At 42.7% G+C, this 22605-nt stretch overlaps 1 protein-coding gene across 3 annotated transcripts in view; it reads left to right on the forward strand.

Moving 5' to 3' along the window:
- Positions 1-520: 520 nt before the first annotated feature.
- DESI2 (desumoylating isopeptidase 2) overlaps positions 521-22605 on the forward strand; it is a 55745-nt gene continuing 33660 nt past the window's right edge. Inside the window, exons 1-2 of one of the 3 annotated variants that reach the window (XM_044762885.2) lie at positions 837-939; positions 11061-11107. Coding sequence is in view for 2 of the 3 variants with exons in the window: in XM_044762883.2 (XP_044618818.1) it covers positions 898-939 (42 nt within the window). In the remaining variant the exon portion in view is untranslated. Of the gene's footprint in view, positions 940-11060; positions 11108-22605 lie in introns of all 3 variants that reach the window. The other 2 variants (XM_044762883.2, XM_044762887.2) reach the window with 2 other exon arrangements.

A 22605-nucleotide genomic window follows, 5' to 3' on the forward strand; every position in this document is an offset into this window, starting at 1 on the left:
CCTTTAGTATTTCCTCATGCCCCCTTTCCAAAAAAGTAAGGGGGGATTCGGAAAACAGGGTCATCACTCTGGTCTTGTGCCACATTTTGTTAGCTTCATAGGGATCAACGCGAGAGAACCAGCAGCAGCACCAACGACGAGCGACTGAAGGCAGACGACCTCACCGCCAGCCAAGGGCGACCACACAAGGTCGGACGCAGATGCCAAGCACTGCGTGCCGGGAGCTGTGGTCTCCGAGGCGGCCCGGTGCGGGGGCTTCGGGGCCCCGCGGCATGCCGGGAGCTGTGGTCTCCGAGGCCGCCCAGTGCGGCGGGATCGTGACCCCTGCGGCAAACTGGGAGCTGTAGTCGACGGCTGGAAGCGCGCCCGCGACGAAGGACCACGGTTGTTGAGACTCCGCCTCCGCGCTTCGAGCGGCTAGCGGGGGGGAGGGGGGGCGGGGGAGGGGCGCCTCAGTGCATGCCGGGAACTGTAGTTTTCCTGGGACCCCGCTCCTCCAGGCTGCAGAGGCGCCGAGGCTCCGCCATCTTAGGTCCCGAGGTGCGGCCGCGGAGAGCCAGCGCGCAGGCGGGCTCAGCCCCGGCGCCGGGCCGGCCCCGCCCCGGGGCGCCTGGCGCCCGCCCCTCGCCCAGGCCCCGCCTTTCCCCACGTGTCTGCCGCCCAGGGGAGGTGCCTGAGCCGCAACGGGCCAGCCACCGCTCCGGCCCCGTCGGCACCAAGCGTCCTGTCGGCGGCGCCCGGAGCGCCCCGGCCCCCGACGCCCCCGCGTCGGCTGCCGCGGGCCGGGCTGCGCGCTTAGTGCCCGGCTCTGGCCCCGGAAGCGCCGGCGGGGGCGGGAGCGGCCTCAGCCCGCGGAGACGAGCGGCTGGAGGTCGCGGCGGCGGCCGCGGCGGGAGGATGGGGGCCAACCAGCTGGTGGTGCTCAACGTGTACGACATGGTGAGTGCGGCGGCCGCCGGACTCGGCGGGCTTTGCTTCGAGTCCGGGCGCGCTGCCGGCCGCCCGGCTCGGCCTGTACCGGGTCGCCGCGGACGCCGGCCCCGGGCGCAGGGCCGGCTCGCCCCCCGCCGCCCTGCCGCCCGCCCGAGTCTCGAAGGCCGGTCGTGGCCGCCCGCACGGGCCTCGGCGGGGGCGGGGCGCCCGCGCTCCGGGCGCGTCGGCAGCGCGGCGGAGTCCGCCTCGGACGGAGCCCGCGGCCGCCCGGGGAGGGGGCGGCGGCGCTGCGCCCCCGGTTCGCGAGCCCGCCGCCCAGGTGATGCAACAGGCGTCTGGCGTGACCGCGGCGGAGGCGGGGGAGCCCGTTTGTGCAGTCATCCAACTTTGGAATACGCGAGCACACGGGCGAGTATGAGGGCTGCTGTGTCTCGGAAGTGCAGTTGGAACGCCCGGTAGGGAATTACTGTTGTAGTGAGACGCATGCCTGGGTTTGTTTACTTCGGGTTTTTTATTTTTTGTTTTGTAAAGGGCTATCTCTGCCTGCGGTGTTTAAAGTTTTTTGTAAGTGGATGGGCAAATGAAAAAATCTTTATCATTATTTCTGTTGGCTTGAAGATGCAGAAGAGCAGAAGCGCTAGAGGTCAGCGTCTTGGTCCTCATTCTCAACTCTAAACTTTTTCTTCCCTTGCATTGTTTATAAGTCTTAAACTTCACAGTGTGGCATCTTAGGTAGAAAGGAATTCTCGTAATGTAATCCGGGAATTATGTCAGGATGGCGTCGAGGCTGGCGGGGACTTGAGTCGAGTTGGGTGGAGTTGAGTTCTGATGTGAGCTTGGAGGTGACAGGAGTTGGGTTAACATGCTGAGAAAAGTGACACGTGGTGGAAACAGTTACAGAGAAGAATCCTCGGAACTCGGGTTCCTAGGAACGTGGCACTTTGTAAGGTCTTCGGCCCATGTCACTGGTTAAGAAACCGTTCTCTGGATTTAAACTTTTTCTGTTCAGCTGGATACCTTTCTTTTTCAAGACTTTTCATTGACCTTTTACTGTTTCTCTAGCCCCCTGCCCCCAGTCTGAATTTGGTTTCTTGTTTATTCATGAAGACTGTTACCAACCATTTCTCAAGATATATTCTGCTCTCGAGAGCACAGTTTGCCTTTTCTTCTAGATTATTAAACCCCTTTATGAACTAAGATTATGCAGTGGCCTCGGGGCCACGGTTTCATAGCCTAAAAGAAATCGGAGAAAGTAGAGGAAGAGAGAAGTTGGCTTTTTTAGTAAAACTGAAAGTACATTCTTTCGCATATAATGGGCTTCTTTACACTTGAGGTATTCTGTGAATCACAAAAATCATTGCTAATTGTGGTAAACATAGGAAAAGCTAGAGATGATATTCAAACCAGTATATTTTAAAGGGAGGAGTGTTCTGAAAGATGTTAAAAACATTAGCTGATTAACAAAGATCTTATTCCTTATGTCACTTTTTGTAAAGTAAGTAGTGAAAGAGAAAGTAGGTAGAGAAAGGGTAAGTTAAACCTGCCCAGATAGCTAAAAATAGGATCTTGAATTTCTAGATAGACCACAGTCTGATTCATTATCTTCTCTACTGAATAATTCCCGTGTTTGTATGGTGTGTACTGCTTTTTCCTATCAACAGGAAGAAAAGGAGCGTGTGAATGTTTCTCAGAATGGTAAATAGTTGAATTATTAGACTTCTGATAAACTTGCTCTTGTCTGTCCTTTTGAGGGCTTTCAGTCTTTGTTTTATGTCACTAATTCGGCAACTTAGAATTATTTATTCAATTATGACCCTATAGAAGTCACAGAAATGAATTACTTGTCTTCTTTAAGGAACTCAGAATATCATAGGAGAGGTGCAGGAGTAGTGACAATTTAGAACAGAATAGCATAATTTTGATAAGAGCAGAACAAGATGTAGAGGAGGAGACTACACGTGGTGCTGGGTGAGGGAACGCTGTGAGCGGTGAGAGGGGCGGCACTCCAAGGATGCTAGGATCTCCCAGGCTGAAGCATCAGCAAGAACAGAACGGCAGGAGTAGGCAAGCACAGGTCGGGTTTGGGAAACGTCAGCTGTCCAGGGTGACCGGATTGTGGGATGAGGAAAGGAGACAAAACTAGACCTTTTATTGGCTTGGGGCTGGAATGAAGGGCTGAACGGGTTTGGGAGCCCGCGGGAACCGTTGAAAGTTTTCGTGGTAGGGAGCGAGGTGATGAGAGTTACGTTTTCGAATTAAGACCTGTGGGTTGAGGTACAAGTTTATATCTGTTATACTCGTTTTCCTCAAGTCGGTTTTGGTGTTTGAAACATTTTTGCTTTATGTCAGGGGCAGATTCCTTTTGTCTTTGGTTGGACTTTCTGTTCATCAGAGATGCCTTTGATGAGGACTGCTATCATCCGCACAGGCCCGGAACATGAGCTGTCTACCAAGTCCAAACTTCGTAAACGCGAAAAGCAACCTTTGGTTCACGCTTATAATCACTGTTTATAGGGACCTCTGCCATGTAGCCTTGTGTCTGTCTGTCTCTGAAACTGTCACCTGCTCCAGCTCGGACTGTATTTTTCCTTCACTAGATTGGGAACCGCTGATCATTTCTTTTCTTCCATAACTCTGCCACATATACAAAATAGTTGTACCAGGGTCACCTGTATTAACTGCCTTCTCATGGAGGAACAGCGTGTTGGCTTTTGTTCCCAGTTGTAAAATGAGTGTCACAGCACCAACAGCATCCTCCAGCAGATGTGGAGGAGCCAGGTTTCTTAATCTTACATAGGGCTGCTGAATTATTGCTTGCCGCCTTCTCACTGATTATTTTCCTCTGTGTACTTTGGGTGCTCCCCCAGCAATGAAACATGTTTTGGAGTTATTTTTCCAAGTCTTGGGAATGAGGTTATTCACATTCCTAATTTACTGGCATACGTAGGGAAGTAGGTGATTCTGATTCGTTTCAGTTGCTGGGACTGTCTCTGGGACAGTCACTTTAGCACAAGGTCTTCATTGCCATAGATCCAGGTTTTGTCCTTTTCAGGTTATTTTGGCTATTAGTGAATTGTTATAAAATAAAAATATTCAGTAGTGTGATAAAGTTGTAGATTAATTCTATAAACAATTTTCTTCCTATTTTTAATAGTATGTGTACATTTTCAGAGTCTTCATAGTGAAGAAGCGTTTTCTAGGACTCTTCAAATGAGGAAGCTTTTGTCTGGACTCCATCCTTTCCACCCTCCGTCTCCATCACACTCCTCCAGGAGAGTGTGATGTCGTGCAGGTGTGATAGGATCTGACTCCCCGTACAGTTGGAGATCTCTCTAAGACTTTTTGAAAGAGTTCCAGATTCATCTAAATATGTGCTTCACCTAAATGATTCCATAATGTCTTCAAATCAACACGTCCAGGAACACACTTTTTCCCTTCCCTCTTTTCCCCACTTCAGACCCTTCCCCCTTACTCCATCCAGCACCTCCCCCCACTCCCAAAATCAAACCTCCCGTGTTGTAATTTTGTCTTGATAACTAGCACCTTCTTCTACTCAGTTTCCCAAGCCAGAGCCCTGGGAGTAAGACTAAATTCCTCTTTGTTGCAAACCCTTCACGGTCAAGTCACCAGGCCCTGTGTCTCTGAGTTCGGTTGATCTGTCTGAAAGTAGCAGAGAGCTTGACAATCAGTGGCTTAAACTGGAAGGATACTTAAGTCCTCAGCTAAATCGTTCCGGGGTTAGTTCAGCAGCTCAGCTGGGACATCAGGCCAAGACTTTCCATCCTTCTGCTCTGCTGTCCTCAGCGTGTTGGCTTTTGTTCCCAGTTGTAAAATGAGTGTCACAGCACCAACAGCATCCTCCAGCAGATGTGGAGGAGCCAGGGGCGAGAAGGGCCTTTTTCTGCCTGCTCCTCTACCCTGTCAGTAGAAGGGAGAGGCTTTGCCAGAGCCACCCCATTTCCCAGGAGGTCGTCCTGAATTGGCTCACACGTGGCTGTGATGAAACTGAGAAAGGGCATGTCTGGCTTTTCTAGCCTTTTAGTGAGTTGTGGGTAAGGCAGGCAGGGAGCTGAAAATGGCAGTTACCTGGGAACCTATGACTTCTGTCACATTTTACTTTCTGAAAAATCTTTAAATTGGTTACCTGGGAATCCACTGTTGCCTCTCAAGTTCAGGTCCTCATTATCTCTGCGTAATATAATAGCTTTCTCACTAGTTTCAGTCTTGGGTATTACTTCTGTAATACCATCTTCTCTTCTGTTACCAAAGTAATCTTTTTAAAATGTAAATGATTTTGCCATTCCTCTCCTGAAAATTCTTCTATAGGATAAAGTCTAATATCCTTTATGATATGACCTCTAACTTGCCTGTTAAAGGCCCATCTCCTACCAATCCCGCACTACTTCCCACCCCACCTTAGCATACGTTCTTTATACTCACACAATGAAATTTTTAGTTATTCGCACAGGCTGTACTATACTGATTCACACCTCAGTGTTTTTACACATGCTAGTCCTTCTGTCTGGACTGTCTTACTCAAACATTCATCAGCTGCACCCTCCTGCTCCATCTGGCTGTAGCTTAGCCTTTATTTATCGGACTTGGGTGAACTCTGCCCTGCTGTGTTGTACTTTTTGTGTGCCTCAGTCACTGCATGTGTTATAATTCTGTGCATCCCATTAGACTAAGTTCTTTGATAGTGTCATACTATCACCAGCATCTAGAACAGAACCTGTCACTAGAAGGTGTTCTGTAAGTAAATATTTCCTGAATGAATGGGATTTTAACGATGCATTTTTGTTGGGAATGGTGCCAGTACTTAAATGGCATGGAAAGGTCATCTGATCCCCCTTCTCTTTGTGCCAGAACCTATTTCTGTATTTTTTTCCCTTGTACTTTTACTTAGTATTTTGCTGGATTTTAGCTTTGACTCTTGGAATAGGGTGAGCAAATGATGAGGGGTGGGAATCATGGGAATGGGATAGGGAAAATATCTTATTCTTCTTTGACATGGTTTTTTGTTTTGTTTTTGTGTAAACACTGTAGGACTAGACTGAGGAAATTTGTTTGTTTGTTTTGGTGAGGAAGATTGGCCCTGAGCTAACATCTGTTGCCAATCTTTCTCTCTCTCTTTTTTTTTTTTCTTTTGCTCGAATGGGATCCTCTGAGCTAACATCTGTGCCAGTCTTTCTCCATTTTCTATGTGGGACACTGCCACAGCATGGCTTGATGAGCAGTGTGTAGGTCCATACCCAGGATCTGAACCTGCAAACCCTGGGTTGCCAAAGACGAGCACATGAACTTAACCATTACACCACCAGGCCAGCCCTGGAAATGTTTATGTTTTAAAGTTGGATCTTAGTCACTCCTTGGAAGATAATCTTTCTGAAAACATTGTCAGTTCCTGAATTCTGACATAGATTAACTAGTTAATAGGAACTAGTCTGAATTTTCTTGTACCAAGTATGTTTCTTGGGCCAGTGCCACTTCCACCACTTGACATAGAAGCAGTGACCCATGTGTCTAACTGAAAAAAAGAACAGTCATAAATCTGCCCTCCTACATTATCCATGGTATTATCTTTTATTTTTTTAGTTTAGTGTAAAAAAAGAATTCAATCTATGTATTTGTTTTCTATTGCTGCAGTAACAAATTACCAAAAATAGTGGTTTAAAACAAGACAGAGTGGGGCTGGCCCCGTGGCCGAGTGGTTGTTTGCACGCTCCACTGCAGGTGGCCCAGTGTTTTGTTGGTTTGTATCCTGGGTGTGGACATGGCACTGCTCATCAAACCACGCTGAGGCAGCGTCCCACATGCCACAACTAGAAGGACCCACAACGAAGAATGTACAACTATGTACCGGGGGGCTTTGGGAAGAAAAAGGAAAAAAAATAAAATCTTTAAAAAAAAGAAAAAAAAGGCAGAGTTGTTATCTCACACGTCTGAGGGTCAGAAGTCCAGGCAGGTTGGGCTGGTTCCCCTGCTCCAGGTCTCACAGGGCTGAAATCAAGGCATAAGCTGGCCAGGCTCTGGAGGCAAATCTACTAGGCTCGTTCAGATTGTTCCCAGAAGTCAGCTGCTTGCAGTTGTAGGGCTCACTCTCGGCCCTTGCTGGCTGTCAGCTGGGAGCCTTTCTCAGCTGTCGAAAGCCTCTTGTGTTCCTCATCTGCATCCTTCATCTTCAGACCAGCCATAGCACCTCAAGTCCTTCTCAGACTTCGTCTCCTCTGCCTCCATCCAGAGAAAGCTCTCTGCTTTTAAGGGCTCATGTAATTAGATGGGACCCACAGGGATATTCCAGGATAATCTCCCTATCTTAAGGTCTGTAACTTTAATTTCATCTGCAAAGTCCTGTTGCCGTGTAATGTAACATATCCACAGATTTTGGAGACTAGGGTGTGGACATCTTAGGGAGTCTACCACAACATCTGTGAAAGGTATTCTGTAAACCTGAAAATGTCAGTGTTCTCTTTCAGCAGTCCTTTGACTTGGCATGGAATAAATATTAACCTAGTAACTTAAAATGGAAGATTTGAAGTATTCAAAAAATAAAGTATGGGGGCCGGCCCTAGGGTGTAGTGGTTAAGTTCGGTGCACTCTGCTTCGGTGGCCAGGGTTCACGGGTTTGGATTCCAGGCGTGGACCTCCGCCACTCATCTAGCCATTCTGTGGCAGCATCCCATAGACAAAATAGAGGAAGATTGGCCCAAGTACTAGCTCAGGGCCAATCTTGCTTACCACAATAATAATAATAAAGTATGGAACCCTTTTATGATTGGCAAATACTCAGACGTCAGGGGTCCAAGCATGTTGGTGATTATAGGCCCTTCAAATTGCAGTGGCATAGTGTATATCAGCCCCAAGGTCACATTTGTGATAATGGATAAAGTTAACAAAATAGAATTTAATGAAACTTACCAATTAAATAGTTTTTCAATACCAAGGAGAGCCTACTATTTTAGGTGAATTCTTTTGTTAAGTGAATTTTTCTTAAGAGAGAATATACTTATACTTTCCATTTGTTGACTGTCAGATTTTTCTATAAGACTATTTAAATTCCGAAGCAACATTATTGTTCAAGTGTCGCTCAGTTAGTTAATAGAATGTAAAGGAAGACTCCCAAAATAAACTACAAGGAAGGCAGAAAAATAGTAAAAGTAAGTGAGATACATGAAAATAATTCTAAGTTCCAATTTACCAGGAGTATATTTTGGTGTATGTGATGGCTCCCTACCCCGAGAAGAATCACTTAAAAACTAACTGATTGACTCCACATTATTGGAAATAAAAGTCTTTCCTCACTAAATTGTCATGTCATCCTTATCAAAATACTAAATTCTTGCTGAAACAGAATTGTTGACTCTAGTCTTATTACTACACGATTTTAATTATTATAATTTCACAATATATCTTAGTATATGTCTGAGAGAATTTCCGTTCATTATTATTCCAAAGTTTTGTTGGCTATTAAGGCTCTCTGAAAAATTCCATCCTTTTATTTGTCTTTTGGGTTTTTTTTAATGGTGGTAAAATACGTAAAATGTACTGTCTGAACCATTTTAGCTGTCTAGTTCAGTAGTACCTAGTTCAGTAGTTCAGTATATATTCACACTGTCATGCAACCAATGTTCAAAACTTTTTCTCTGCCCACTAAACCACAGCTCCCCGTTTCCCCTTCCCCTCAGCCCCTGGTTACCACCATTCTACTTTCTGTCTCTGTGAATTTGGCTAGGTACCTCATATTAGTGGAATTATACGGGACTTGCCTTTTTGTGACTGACTTATTTTACTTTGATAGTTTCTTCAAAGTTCATCCATGTTGTGGCGTGTATCAGAATTTCCTTCCTTTTTAAGGCTGAATAGTATTCCATTTTGCGTATAGACCACATTTTGTGTGTCCATTCATCCGTCGACAGACACGGGTTGCTTCCACCTTTTGGCTGTTGTGGATGATGCTGCTATGAACACGGGTGTGCAAATACCTGTTCAAGTCCCTGCTTTCAGGTCCTTTTAGATATTTATCTAGTAGTCTGTAAGTTTTTTAAAATTGGAATGGTGCTAAACCTGTAAATTAGCTTGAGAAGAATTGGCATCTTTTCTATCATATTCCTTTTTTCCCCCAATGATGAAAATAAATCTTTTTTTCTTTTTGGTTTTTGAGATTTTTATCCAGAAAATACATGCAGGTAGTTAAATAAGTTAATACCAAGTTCATATATCTGAGTCATCTATTAACAGAATAAACTGAAATAAGTAAAATATAGCAAGGCAGGGGGAGGGACAGTGTAGGTCAGGGTGGCGTGGGGCAGTTTCTACCACAGTTTCCGAGCGGTCAAGAAAGACCTCCCCAAGAAGGCATTCCTGGGAGGTGAAGGGGTCCACCATGTGGATAGTCAGGAAAAGAATGTTTCAGGGAGCGGGTGAGCAAGTACAAAGAGTAAATGAGGCCACGTGCCTCCTCTCAAGTGAGTGTATAGCAAGAAACAAGAGACATTTTTAGGGTACGCTCTGATTTGCATTCTCAGGTAGATTTGTGGGGATCATTGAAAATAGAGCAGGCAGTACCAGAGAAGGAGCAGTGTGAGGTTAGGATAGATTCCACGAGGGTGGGAAGCATTGCCTAATTTAAAATTACAATAGCAGTTAGTGAACAGAGGATTGAAAACAGCAGAGGAAATGGCGAGATTTAGAAAGTCTCTCAGAACTCTGAATAGAAGACTCAGTGCCAATATCCAAAAGGATCAAGTGCTAGGCAGAATTTTTAAAATTAGGGACATTCAACCAAAGCCTGATTTAACTTTCAAATTTTAAGGATAAAGCAAAAAATCCTACAGATACACACAGGCAAAAAAGTTACTTAGAAGAGAACAAAACCAAGCTGACTTCAGACTTCTCTTTCATGACCCCAAAGCCCTAATAAAATGGAGCATTATCTACAGAGTATTGAAAAGGAAACCGTTTGTCTGAATACCAAAGCTTCCCAATTTGTCGTTCATGTGCAGAAGGACACGGACAGTATCCAGGTAGCTTTGGAGAGCTAAAAGATCACTCAAGAACTTAAGAATGGGGAGGACAGTGTCAATGAAAAGCCATGGGCATCAAGAGTCAGTTACCGTAGCTAAATCCTGTTATATGTATATGGTTGAAAACAATGCCAGTATCCAGAATGACTCTTCAAAGAGAATGAACATGATATTAAAAAAATTGTCTCAGCTTATACTGACCAAACCCTGGGTGAGAGGGAGGAGGTAAAAGCATCCAGCAGCCGTACACGGAGGAGGCAAGTCAGTAGATACAACTGATTCTCGTTGATATTGGGAAATTGTATTGGAGTGTATGTGCAAACTTTTCTTTCATGTAAATATAAGTACTTTTGGGATAAAGTCTTATCTAGAGGGGAAACAGCAGAGAAAACATAGTCCATATGGTGTAAGAGCGAAAACAAAAAGAAAAATGAAGACCAGTAGGACCAAGCATATAAATTATGAAATGACGGTAAATAAATAAAATCCCTTATTAAGCTTAAATGTGGGTATAGTGTCTTTTGCCTTAGAAATTTTAAATTACATGTGGTCAAAAGTGTCGTCGTTTTATGACCTTTCAGCTTCATGTCATCCCTAGAAAGGCTTTCCCTGCTCTCAAATTCTAGAAATAATCTTCATGTTTGTTCCCAGTTGGAAAGCTAATTATCCCAACACTATTTATTGGATGATCCATGGTTCCCCACGTTAATTGGTGGTACATACCACCTTTATCTTGTACTAAGTTATCTTGGATATATAAGTCTATTTCCTGCATTTATTTAGTTGCCTCTGTCTTGCACCATTATCAGATGTTTAATTGCAATATTCTAGTGTGTTTTGATCTCTGGTGATGCAGGTTTCTCTTATGCACTTTCAAAATTTTCTTTATTTTTTCACATTCATTTTTCAGATTAAATTTAGAATCAGTGTGTCAAAAAAAGAACTAACTGAAATTTTAAATGTAGTAATACTAAATTGTGAATAATTTGGGGGGAGAATTGAGATTTATAATATTGTGTCTTCCCATAGTAACAGGTAACCATTTGAGTGTTTTTTGTATGCCACCATTTCTCTAACCCATTCCCTCATACTGTTATTCCTTAGGATGGTGAGACTGAAGCTTAGTTGAAGAAGCTGCTCAGAATCCTGCCGTAAGTGGTAGAGCATAGTCTTGAACCAAGAGCTGACACTGCAATCTGTGCCCTTAACCACCACATTACATTTCTCCTTCTCCTCCCATCCCTGGAAAGTGCTATGTTTCTCTATTTATTTGTTGTAATTTCACACTCCTGCCTAAGTTAATTTCCACTGTGCTGTCTGGAAGTCATGAATGGGCAGTTACCAAAAAATCCCCTATATCCTAAACCTTCTCTGTGAATATTTCTTTTTTTTTTTTAAAGACTTTATTTTTTTCCTTTCTCTTCCCAAAGCCCCCCAGTACATAGTTGTGTATTTTTAGTTGTTGGTCCCTCTGGTTGTGGCATGTGAGATGCTGCCTCAGCATGGCCTTATGAGCAGTGCCAGGTCCACCCCTAGGATTCAAACCGGTGAAACCCTGGGCCGCCAAACAGGGTGCACGAACTTAACCACTTGGCCATGGGGCCGGCCCCTCTGAATATTTCTGTGATGATCAGTTTTATGTGTCAGCTTGACTAGGCCAAGCTCAGACCCAGTTTTTAGTCAAACACCAGTCTAGCTGTTGCTGTGAGGGTATTTTTTAGATGTGATTAACGTTTAAGTCAGTGGACTTTGAGTAAAGCAGATTATCCTTCGTAATGTGAGTGAGCCTCATCTGAGCAGGTTAGGGCCTTAAGAAAAAACACTGAGGTCCTCTAAAGAAGGAGGAATTCTGCCTCTAGACAAGCTGCAGCATCAGCTCTTCCCTGGGTCTCCAGCCTGCCAGCCTGCCTTGCAAGTTTCATAGTTAGCATCCCTCACAGTTGAGTGAGCCAATTCCTTAAAATGATCCTTCGTTTACTCCTCCCCTCATCTGAGTTAGAGTCTGTGTTCTTCCATTGTAATCATTCTGTCTGTCATACTGTCTGGCAACCTTAGTTAAATTGAACTGTCAGCAGCTGAACACAGCTAGAGAAAAACACACAACCAAAGTGACTAATCTCACTTTGAAATCGTGACCACAAACCCCATGAGGACCCTAAATGCTGTCTGGCAGTGCTTCCCCACTTCTCTGGTCAACTGACTTTCCCACTCTCCAAGACAACTACAGTATTTCATGCTCTCCCCGGTCCTTCTCTCAGCAGATGACCTCACTGCTTATTTCATTTTTTTCAAAAAAGGAGCAACTGAAGAGAATTTTCTCCACCACAGCTGTACTCCTGTAGTCTGCCCTTCCTCCCATTACATGGAATAGGAATGCATCGCCTGTGTCCCTGTCTGAGGTCTCGCCTTCCACTCTGTGCTGGTTCCCATCCTCTCCTCTGCAAGGACTTCTCTCAGAATTGTCACCAGTCTCTTCTGCCTTGTCAGTTTTTCCCCTCTACTGTGTCATTCGTCAGCAAATGAATATGCTGTCATATTTTTCCAGTACTTGTCCATTTGAACTGAGGAGAATTAGTGGGACACTTCAATATTATCTCCATTTACCATCTGCCATAAGGTACCGTGCTGGAGGGTTTATGTTTTTTTAAATCAACTTCTTTTACTTTTAAAAGGCTAACTTTTAAAAGTAAAAGTATTACTTTTAAAAGGCTAACAAATAAGAAAGGAAGCAAGAGATGTGATGTTTCAGTCCCCATTCATTCTGACCTGTTGCCATTTTATCTGTGGGTATCAAACAGTAAAGCAGCTGCATAAATTTTTAAGTTCCTCACTGTGCAGTGAGCTTGAGGGCAGAGACGGTGTCTTCCTCTTCCCTTTATTCACAGAGCTGGGTACATAGTAATTACTTTAAAAAGATTTGTTGGACTCGCCTGAAGTTCCCCTAGGACTTGTCCTGAAACAGTTCCTTTCTCCACTGTGTCATTTTGTTCGTTGCTGCTGCCTGCAAGAGGGTGTGGAAGTGTGCTGCTGGACCCCAGCGATGGCTTATGTATTTCAGCCCTTTGCCTGGCCGCTCCCCTCCAGGGGCCTGCTCCTCCCTGCTATCCTGGCAGATCTGCCTAGCCTATCAGGTGGCAGATAAGGGCCCCCACCACCTTCCCTGGTTTACAAGCATATCCATGTGAGAAAGAGTCACAGCTGAGGCAGGGCAGCAAGAAGCTGTACTCAACCTTCTGCTCCTTGGTCAAGCTTGCTGTCTGGAATCTGTTAGAATATATTCTTCATGGTATAGCCTAGAATCAATACTGCATGGATTTGTATCCTACTGCTGCGATGTTGGGAAAGTTACTTAACTTCTCTGTGCCCCTGTTCCTTTCTAAAATGGGAATAGTGATATATTTAATGCTCATAGAATTATTGTAAGGATCATGTGAGTCAATTTACTTAAAATGCATAGACTGGTGCCTGGCACATGATAGGTGCTAGAAAGTGTTAGCTGTTGTTACTGCTAGTGTTGTTATTTGCAGGATTATGGAAGCTAAATGAACTCCCATTTGTATGCTTTCAGCAGTTGCAACACTTAGTCACTTAATCTTTGGAATTCCCTCACTCCATCTAGAGAAGTGTTGTACTACAGAGAACAAGGTGGTGCCTGAATTGAAGCCTTGAAAGCAGGCTATTGTCTGTTTGACACAAGCTCTACAGTCTCCCTCATAGTATGCATGTAACATTGGGGTTAATTGTGTAGCCATTTCCCTCCTTGTAGAGTGAGAGCTGACAGCCTGTCTTCAGCCGGATGAACTTAGTGGAACCAATTGATAAGTCTTTTTGAAAATAAACAATTTAACCTGAGATTGTTTGTAGACCATAGTGTGATTATAAATGGTAGGTCACTGTCCAACAATATGTTAAAAGAATTGCCAGATAAAGAATTTAATATGTTAGTTGTCACCAGCAGTTCTCAGTATAATCTGTTGTGTTTTCTAGTTTGCTGCACAGTATTAAAAAAGTTGTCTGGTTGAAGTACAGTTAAAATTCTAGTTTCCAAAAGGAACGTATCCTAGATTTTCTGTCTCCTTCAGATAGGAGGGTTAGTTGTATTTCCCAGAATAGGAGGTCTCTACGTTAGTAAATTAGTGATCAGGTGAACACTTACATGGCATTTAGGCAAATAGTAGGTGATAGCTGTTTTACTTGTCATGGTACATGAGGGGTCACCATAATTTAACATGTAAGGAAAAATGAATTAATAGTGATAATCTCCATCTTGCTCTGAAGTTGTTCAGGATACTTCAAGATCTTTTGAGGAGAATCAAGACCACATAAGGCTCTCTCTTAGGAAATAGAGTCGTGTGCTAGAGAAAGCAGTCGGTGAAGGCTAACAAACCTGGTCTCTGTTGACAGCTTAGCCGCTTATTATGTGACCGTGGCAGATTACTTGCCTGAACATTCCTAAAGTGATTTACGTATTTTACGTGGACTGTTATCATGATGAAAGACAGAATAAGTGAAAGCATGTTGAGAGTGGCATCCAAAAAATGAGTTATTAATTTACTATATATGCACATATTTCTGTTTTAACACTTATCAAATTGTGATTGATTGTTTACATTCCTGAGTTCCTTATGGACAAAGACTGGATTAATTATCATTGTATCCCCAGTGTCTAGCAGAGTCCCTGACACACAGGAGCTTGTGCGTATATTTTATTGACTCAGAGTTGGCTAAATTGCTTTATTTATAGCTTTGCTGGTAAGTAAACATTTAAAATGAGATTTAAACTGAGATGCAATTTAGGGGATCCTCCCAGAACAGCTTTCTCCTGGACCAACTAAGAGATACATTTTATATCATACCCATTATATACACAATTAAGTGGAACTAAATGTTCAGGAAACACCTTGCTATGTGTGATGTCCTCGAAGTTCTATTCCATCATTTTTCATTCATTTAAAATAATGCTGGTGCCACTCACTGAAATGATTTCAGAATTCTCTAATGGATTGCATCCTTCAGTTTAAGAGGTACCTCTCAAGAAGGCAAGCTTTCTGAGAACAGGAACTTCATCATGTTGGCGTCTGTGTTGCTAGTACTTGGCACATTGGAGGCGTTCAATAAATATTTCTTGAATAAGTGAAAGAATGGAGATGCTCTTTTCCATAGGTCACGTTTAAGAACATGAGAGAGGGGAAAGCATTACATAATCCTTGCTGCATTTCAGCTCAGCAAGTATTTGAGTGCTCTACTAGGTGTAATACGGTATACTAAGCGACATAGAGGACACAGAATTGACTAAGGCTTGTTCTTAGACCTCATGCAGTTTAGAGCCCAGTCGAGGTTGATAGTCTAGCATAAGTACGCGTCCTTAAAAGAAGTGTCAGGATTTCACCAAAATATTTGACACCAGCCATAGACACAACTAAAGTAAGAGCCTGATAGGAGAGATTTGCCAAAAACTTGGTTTTCTGGTATAGGTGTGGTATCAGGACCAAGAATTGACAGTACGCTGTCCCATCTATTTCTTTCTTTCTTTCTTTCTCTTTTCTTTTCTTTTTTTTTGAGGAAGATTAGCCCTGAGCTAACATCTGCTGCCAACCCTCCTCTTTTTGCTGAGGAAGCCTGGCCCTGAGCTAACATCCGTGCCTATCTTTCTCTACTTTATATGCAGGACGCCTACCACAGCATGGCTTGACAAGCGGTGCCATGTCCGCACCCAGGATCCGAACTGGCAAACCCCGGGCCACCGAAGCGGAACGTGCGAACTTAACCGCTACACCACCAGGCCGGCCCCAATGTCCCACCTATTTCTTATCACTAGTAGAGTCAAACTGTGGGTTATAGAAAATAGGTTTAGTCTTAAAAATATTCAAGAAGCATTTGGTTCGCTGTTGATTTGACTTTTTAAAATCTGTTCTCCTTTAAATAATTTAACAATTCACAGTGATCCTGTGTCTAGCTTATTGTGGGTCCTAAAAATTAGATCCTTTGGTAAACATGATAATTTGTTTTTGAAATTTAGTTTGCCTAGTCGATAAAGAGTAGGAAACTTTAGCTGTATACAAAATGCATAGCACAACATTTTCCTTGGTTTTAGGTTATTGTGTAAACATGTAGTGCATGCTTCTGACACGCATGAGTTCAGGACAATGCTTAGGAGGTTTTCAGACTCGAAGTACAGTCTTTAAGAAGGCCAGCCTCAGGGCCGGCCCCGTGGCCGAGTAGTTAAGTTCACGCGCTCCACTGCAGGCGGCCCAGTGTTTCGTTGGTTCGAATCCTGGGCGCGGACATGGCACTGCTCATCAAACCATGCTGAGGCAGCGTCCCACATGCCACAACTAGAAAGACCCACAACGAAGAATATACAACTATGTACTGGGGACTTGGGGGAGAAAAAGGAAAAAAAAGAAAAAAAAGAAAATCTTTAAAAAAAAAAAAAAAGGCCAGCCTTAGGCTAACCTTAAAATTTATCATCAGAACTGGGACTTGAGTGTGAAAGAGGGTACAGGGTGAATAGTTTGCCGACGTAAATTGGGACTGTCGCAGCTGACTGGAAAGTGTGGCTACCATAGCTGTAGTGCGTGTGTTTATGTTTGGCTGCATTGTCTCAAAGAGAGGAAAAGAAGCTGGACAGAACATTTACAGAACGTGGAACACTGTTCACTGAGAATTACTGCAGGTGTTCTATAATCGAGAGAGATTACTTTCAAAGATTGAAGCTTAATACCTAATGTTATCAGCAATTTATAAATAACGTAATGAAAATCTTTTTGTTATATAAAGGTTTTTTGTTTCAGCCTTAGAAAGTGAGTGATGTTTTATTTTAGATAATACTCTCTGGTAGTGAAAATACTGGACATTTTCTTAGAAATAATATGAATAGAATCTATATGGGCTGCCATCTTTCTCATGGTATCAAGCAGGTTAACAGACATCGTCCTGAATGTTGATAATTTCATCTTTAAACGATACTAGAATACCTCAGTCAGTTCATTCAGTGAGTTTTTATTGACTCTTTGCTTTATGACTAACCAATGCTAAAGCCCTATAGATAGCATTTTAATGTGGTTTGCTATAAAGTAGTGTTTGTCCTGAGATTACTTAGGACTCAATCCTGTGGTAGCAAAAAGATAGCATATGGTAGTTTAACAGTGTGAACAGTTTTATATGCAATGGCACTATAGTAACTGTCCCATAGTCTTCACTATTCACAGTTTATTTGAAGTTTTTGTTTGTTGGGGTGTTTTTTTTTTTTTTTTGGTGAGGAAGTATGGCCCTGAGCTAACATCTGTTGCCAATCTTCGTCTTTTTGCTTGAGGAAGATTGTCACTGAGCTCACATCTGTACCAGTCTTCCTCCCTTTTGTATGTGGGACGCCACCACAGCATGGCTTGATGAGCAGTGTGTAGGTCCATACCAGAGATCCACACCTGTGAACCCCAGGCCGCTGCCCAAGCAGAGTGTACAAAATTAACTGCTGTGCTACCAGGCCGGCCCCTGTTTGGGATTTTTAACTCAGTTATTGAAATGCTTTCTCTATTCCCTAAGCACCTTTTTGTTGGAAGTAAGTAAAACGCTTGCTTTAATCTGCGTGAACACTGGTTCTAGCTTTTTAGGGGAAACATACTTTATGCTTACTCAGATCATTTGCTGCTACCTTTGAAGGAAGTCAGGCCCAGGCCCTAAGTGGTTATATTAAGTGTTTGAAGTTCCAGACTAGGGAGATAGCATTTATCATCATTGTTGCTTTCAAATAGGAAACATAAAATTTTATTAAATTGATAAAGCAAATCATTGACTAAAATGAAGTTGAATGAAAGTTCTCTATCAGAAGAATACGTTAACATTTTAATATATGACTGTAATATAGCACTGTCAGTTCACTTCTGTGCACAGTGCTTTAAAATAGTCCATGGAGAGGCCAGCCCCGTGGCCGAGTGGTTAAGTTCGCGCGCTCCACTGCGGCGGCCCAGGGTTTCGCTGGTTTGGATCCTGCGTGCGGACACGACACCACTCATCAAGCCATGCTGAAGCAGCATCCCACATGCCGCAATAGGAAGGACCAATAACTAAAAATATGCAACTATGTACCTGGGGGCTTTGGGGAGAGAAAGGAATCAAATGAAACCTTTAAGAAAAAGTAGTTGATGGAAATATTTAGGCCAATTTTTGCATTGAGGCAAGACTGTGCTCAAAAGTACTCGTACTTATTTATATGTTTATTGCCTTCCCATGTTTTTTAAGATGGTAATCTTTCTATGAATTGTTTCCTCGTACCTTTTAGTATATTAATACTTGAGAGTGCTTTGAGGAGCATTCTAGACTTCGGTGACACTGGTTGTATCAGAGGTGGTCAAGCGCGGGTCAGTGGTTCTTCCGTGGCCCTCTTCTGTGTGGGTACCATCTCTCTGGACTTAGGAAGGACCAGGCTGTCAGGTCCTAGCAGCAAAGTGAGATGTGGTTCTGCAGCCCTCTGCTCGTGTCCCTCATGAATGTAGAAGCGTCCCATAAAACCCCTGCCTCACGTGCAGAGACCTTGCCTCACATCTGCACTTGTCAAGACCGTAAGCAATTGCTCGTAGGCATCTTCAAGCAGAGTCGAATTAACTCTGCCGTTGTTTGCTGTTCAATTTAGTGAGTCACTCTTGCTGGTAATTGGACAGCAGCTCCCAGAGATGCTTGAAACCTCTGAGAATTAACAGATGCCCAGAGCTCATTTGTTCATTCGCACATGCGTACAGCCCTTTCCCAGTATGTAGAACAAAAATCTTAGGGAGCGAATGTATTGTCAATAGTATACATGTTTGCCGCTACTAACACTTCATGGCAAGCGCTCTTCTGAGTACTTTCTATGTATTCATTCATGCAGTCCTCACAATAGTCCTCTGTGGTAGATACTGTTTATTATCCCCTTTTTATAAATAAGGACAGAGAGGATAGTTATCTTTCCCCAGGTCACACAGCTAGTAAAAGGTGAAGCCAGAATTTGAACCAAAGCATTCTGGCTCCAGGATCTGAATTGGAATCAAACACTTTTTGAAACAGATTGGGTACCTTAAAAAGTTATCAAATATGTACAAAGAAACCAAGGCAAAGAACCCCAGTCTCCTGACACTCAGCCCAGTGTCTTTTCCACTATAGTTCAAGTGCTTCAAATTGTGTAATTTGTGATACTTGGACCAATGTTTTTTATCCAAGTAATAATCTCTGAAGTGAAATTCAAATATAACAGCAGCAATGCCTCTGTGGTCTAAACTGGAACAGAGGAACATTGTGGGCTTTCCCACTGACCCTAAAGGAGAGAGCACCTTGGACTAAGCTGACCGAACGACGGCCTCATTCTAGAGGGTTTAGATAGGTGGTGGACGTGGAGATGTCATGAGAACTTGGCTGCTTTTTCATGATTTGAGAGAATATTTTGTGGTAGCGTCTGACTGGTTTACTGTTTTCCCTTGGTGTGTTAGGAAGGGTTTGAGAAGAATCAAGCTGTAAAGTATCAAATGAAAACATCTGATTTCTCATGCAATCCCTGAGGGAGTACGTAGTTGTCAGCACTGGATAAACCTGGATAGACAGCCTCCTTTAGTGGCTCTGCCCTTGGCTGTTGTGTCATTGCTCCCTCACACGGCATGGCCTCTGTGGAGGAACTTTCCCTGAAGGCTGGCCCCGCGTCCTGAGCTGTACCTCCGTCCCAGCTTCTGCAGTTCTCTTGGAGCAGTGGTTCGTAAACTAGTCTCCTCGACACTGGTTGTCCTACCCTGGCCCAAGCTCCAGGAATAAAAGTGGTCCTTTCCCAGTTCACATAAAAAGCTAAGCTTTTGGATGAATTGTCCTGAATTATCCATTTTTCCCAAGTATGTAGTTTTAAACTTTTGGCATCTGCTACTATTTAGACAACAAAATCAGTGAAGACATATCCAAGAAAAATTAACAGAAATGTTGCTAACATCCAGTCATGTCTGATTCAGCAGCTTGTTTTGTTTGTTTTTCATGAATACGTGTTCTTGGCTGTGATTTCATGTTGCATATTTAGGATGTATGTTCTGTTAGAAAATCTTTGCTCTGCAGAACGGTGAATTCCACACAGTGAGTCTGAGCAGCTCTGGTGAGCCTTGTAGGGAGGTTTTTGCCCCAGAGATGCATGTGAAATGTTTGATGGCAGTAAATAATTTTTTAAAATAATGATAAAGGATGGAAACAGTGTTAGAGAAGCATTGAGAAACACTACTGTTAATTTAAAAAATCTTAAACTATGAGAGGATAGCAGTTACTTCAGCATGATTAACTACCCACAGCCAATTATTGTAGGGCAGTTTCACAACTGAAATTATTCAATGAAAGGCTTAGTCTTCATTACTTTTTTGTTTGTTTAGAGTTGTCTCATTAAATCTCCACTTAAAATGGGCATCGTGCGTGTTGTCTGCATGGCCTTGGCAGGACTTTGAGGTGGAAGGACTCGGTAAGGCATGCTGACCTTGCGTCAAATGCCTGTCCCCCACATGCAGCCTGCCCAGTTTTTAAAGATTGAGCCTTCCAAGTGTGTTCTCTAATAATAGAGCTAGGAAGCCCCAACAGGAGCAGAAACATTTGGAGAGCATCTGTCTCCCTGACCAGCTCTCCATGGAAGATTTACCGTTTTCTTCAGAATCCATTCAGAAAAAACCCACAACAAACAAAAACGTATAATTTACTTTATAATGTAAATTCTAAAAGTTTCTTCCGTACTATCTGCTGTTAATATATGAAGAGGTGGCTGACCCTAATACATATACAGACAGTCCCTGATTTCCAGTGGTTTGACTTAGATTTTTCTTCTTTATGATGCTGTAAAAGCAGTACCGTTCATTCAGTAGAAACCGTACTTGAGATTGTGAGTATTGATCTTTCCCTGGGCTGGCGGTGTGCAGTCCAAGCCTCTTTTGAGATGCTGGGCAGCCGCAGCTCCCACTCAGCCACGCCATCACGAGAGGAAACAACTGCTACACTGACGGCCATTCTGTTTCCACTTTCAGAACAGTATTCAATCAATTACATGAGATATTCAACACTTTATCATACAATAGGCTTGCGTCAGATGGTTTTGTCCAACCGTAGGCTAATGTATGTGTTCTGAGCATGTTTAAAGTAGGCTAGGCTAAGCTACGATGTTTGGTAAATTAGTATTAAATGCGTTTTCAACACAATATTTTCAACTTACAACGGGTTTATTGGGACATAACCCCGTTGTAAGTTGAGGAAGATCTGTATTTAAAGTTGTTTTTTCTCTTGATCATGTTACTTGTTGGTATCCTGTTTTGTGTATGTTTTTGAAGGCAACTGTCTGGAATTAGGCATACAGTCTGTAATTTGAGAAGTAACCTATTTAAAGGTTTTTGCTTGGGGATAAGAGTTCAAGAAGTAATTGGACCATCTTTTCTATTACTAGAAAATATTTTAGGGTAATAGTACTTTTTCTTCACTTAATTTGTTTTTTTTTTGGTTGAGAGCCCCACACTCATAGTCTGTATATTTTATTTCATTCATAGTAAAGTTTATATTGGACCATTTCTTATAAAAAGAACAGGGAAATGAAAACTTTCTTCGTTAATTTCTTGGTTCTCATTTTGCTAACAGAGGGAAAATCTTGTTACAATGCCAAATTCCTTTTTTTTTTCAAGGAACAAAGTATGTATTGTATTTGAAGGGAAATTTATCCTGGGGAGACTCATGCTATTTGTAAAATAATTTTTATTTAGATTTGCCAACATAAAATACACTCTTCTGCCAATTGGTACAAGTTAGTAGATCTTTTACTTCCATTCCTAGCATTTTTTAAACAGTTTTTATTGAAATATAGTTTACATACCGTATAGTTCACCTGTTAAACTGTACAATTCAATGGATTTTAGTATATTCACAGAACTGTACAACCATCATCACAATCAACATTAGAAAATTTTCATCACCCCAGAAAGAAACTCTGTGCCTGTTAGTGGTCACTTCCCGTTTCCCCGCAAACCTCCCACTTAGAAGGCACTCATTAGTCTACTTTCTGTCTGTATGGATTTCCCTATTCTCTGGGCATTTCATATAAGTGGAATTAAACAATCCGTGATTTTTTGTGATTGGCTTCCTTCAGTCGGCATAATGCTTCCAAGGCTCATTCATGGTGCAGCATGCATCAGTACTTCATTCCTTTTTATGATATACCACACTTGGTTGATCCATTCATCAGTTGATGGACGTTTAGGTGGTTTTCACATTTTGGCTATTGTAAGTAATGCAGCTATGAACATTGATTAGAAGTTTTTGTGTGGCTGTTTATTTTCATTTCTCTTGGGTATATACCCAGGAGTGAAATTAATTGGGTCATATAATAACTCTAGGTTTAATATTTTGAGGAACTGCCAGACTTCAAAAGCTATCTTACCATTTTAAATTCCCATCAGCAGTGTATGGGAATTCCAATTTCTCATATTCTTGTCAACACTTGTTATCATCTGTCTTTTTATAGTTTTCTGAGTAGATGTGACATGGTATCTAACAATGGTTCTGATTTGTCTGTCTTCTCTGGAGAAATGCCTATTTAGATCTTTTGCCCATTTTTCAATTGTTATTTGTCTAGTTCTTGAGTTTTAAGAGTTCTTTACGTATTCCAGATATAAGTCCCTTA

This window comes from Equus asinus, chromosome 30 (assembly GCF_041296235.1).
Source record: "Equus asinus isolate D_3611 breed Donkey chromosome 30, EquAss-T2T_v2, whole genome shotgun sequence".
Classification (NCBI taxonomy): domain Eukaryota; kingdom Metazoa; phylum Chordata; class Mammalia; order Perissodactyla; family Equidae; genus Equus; species Equus asinus.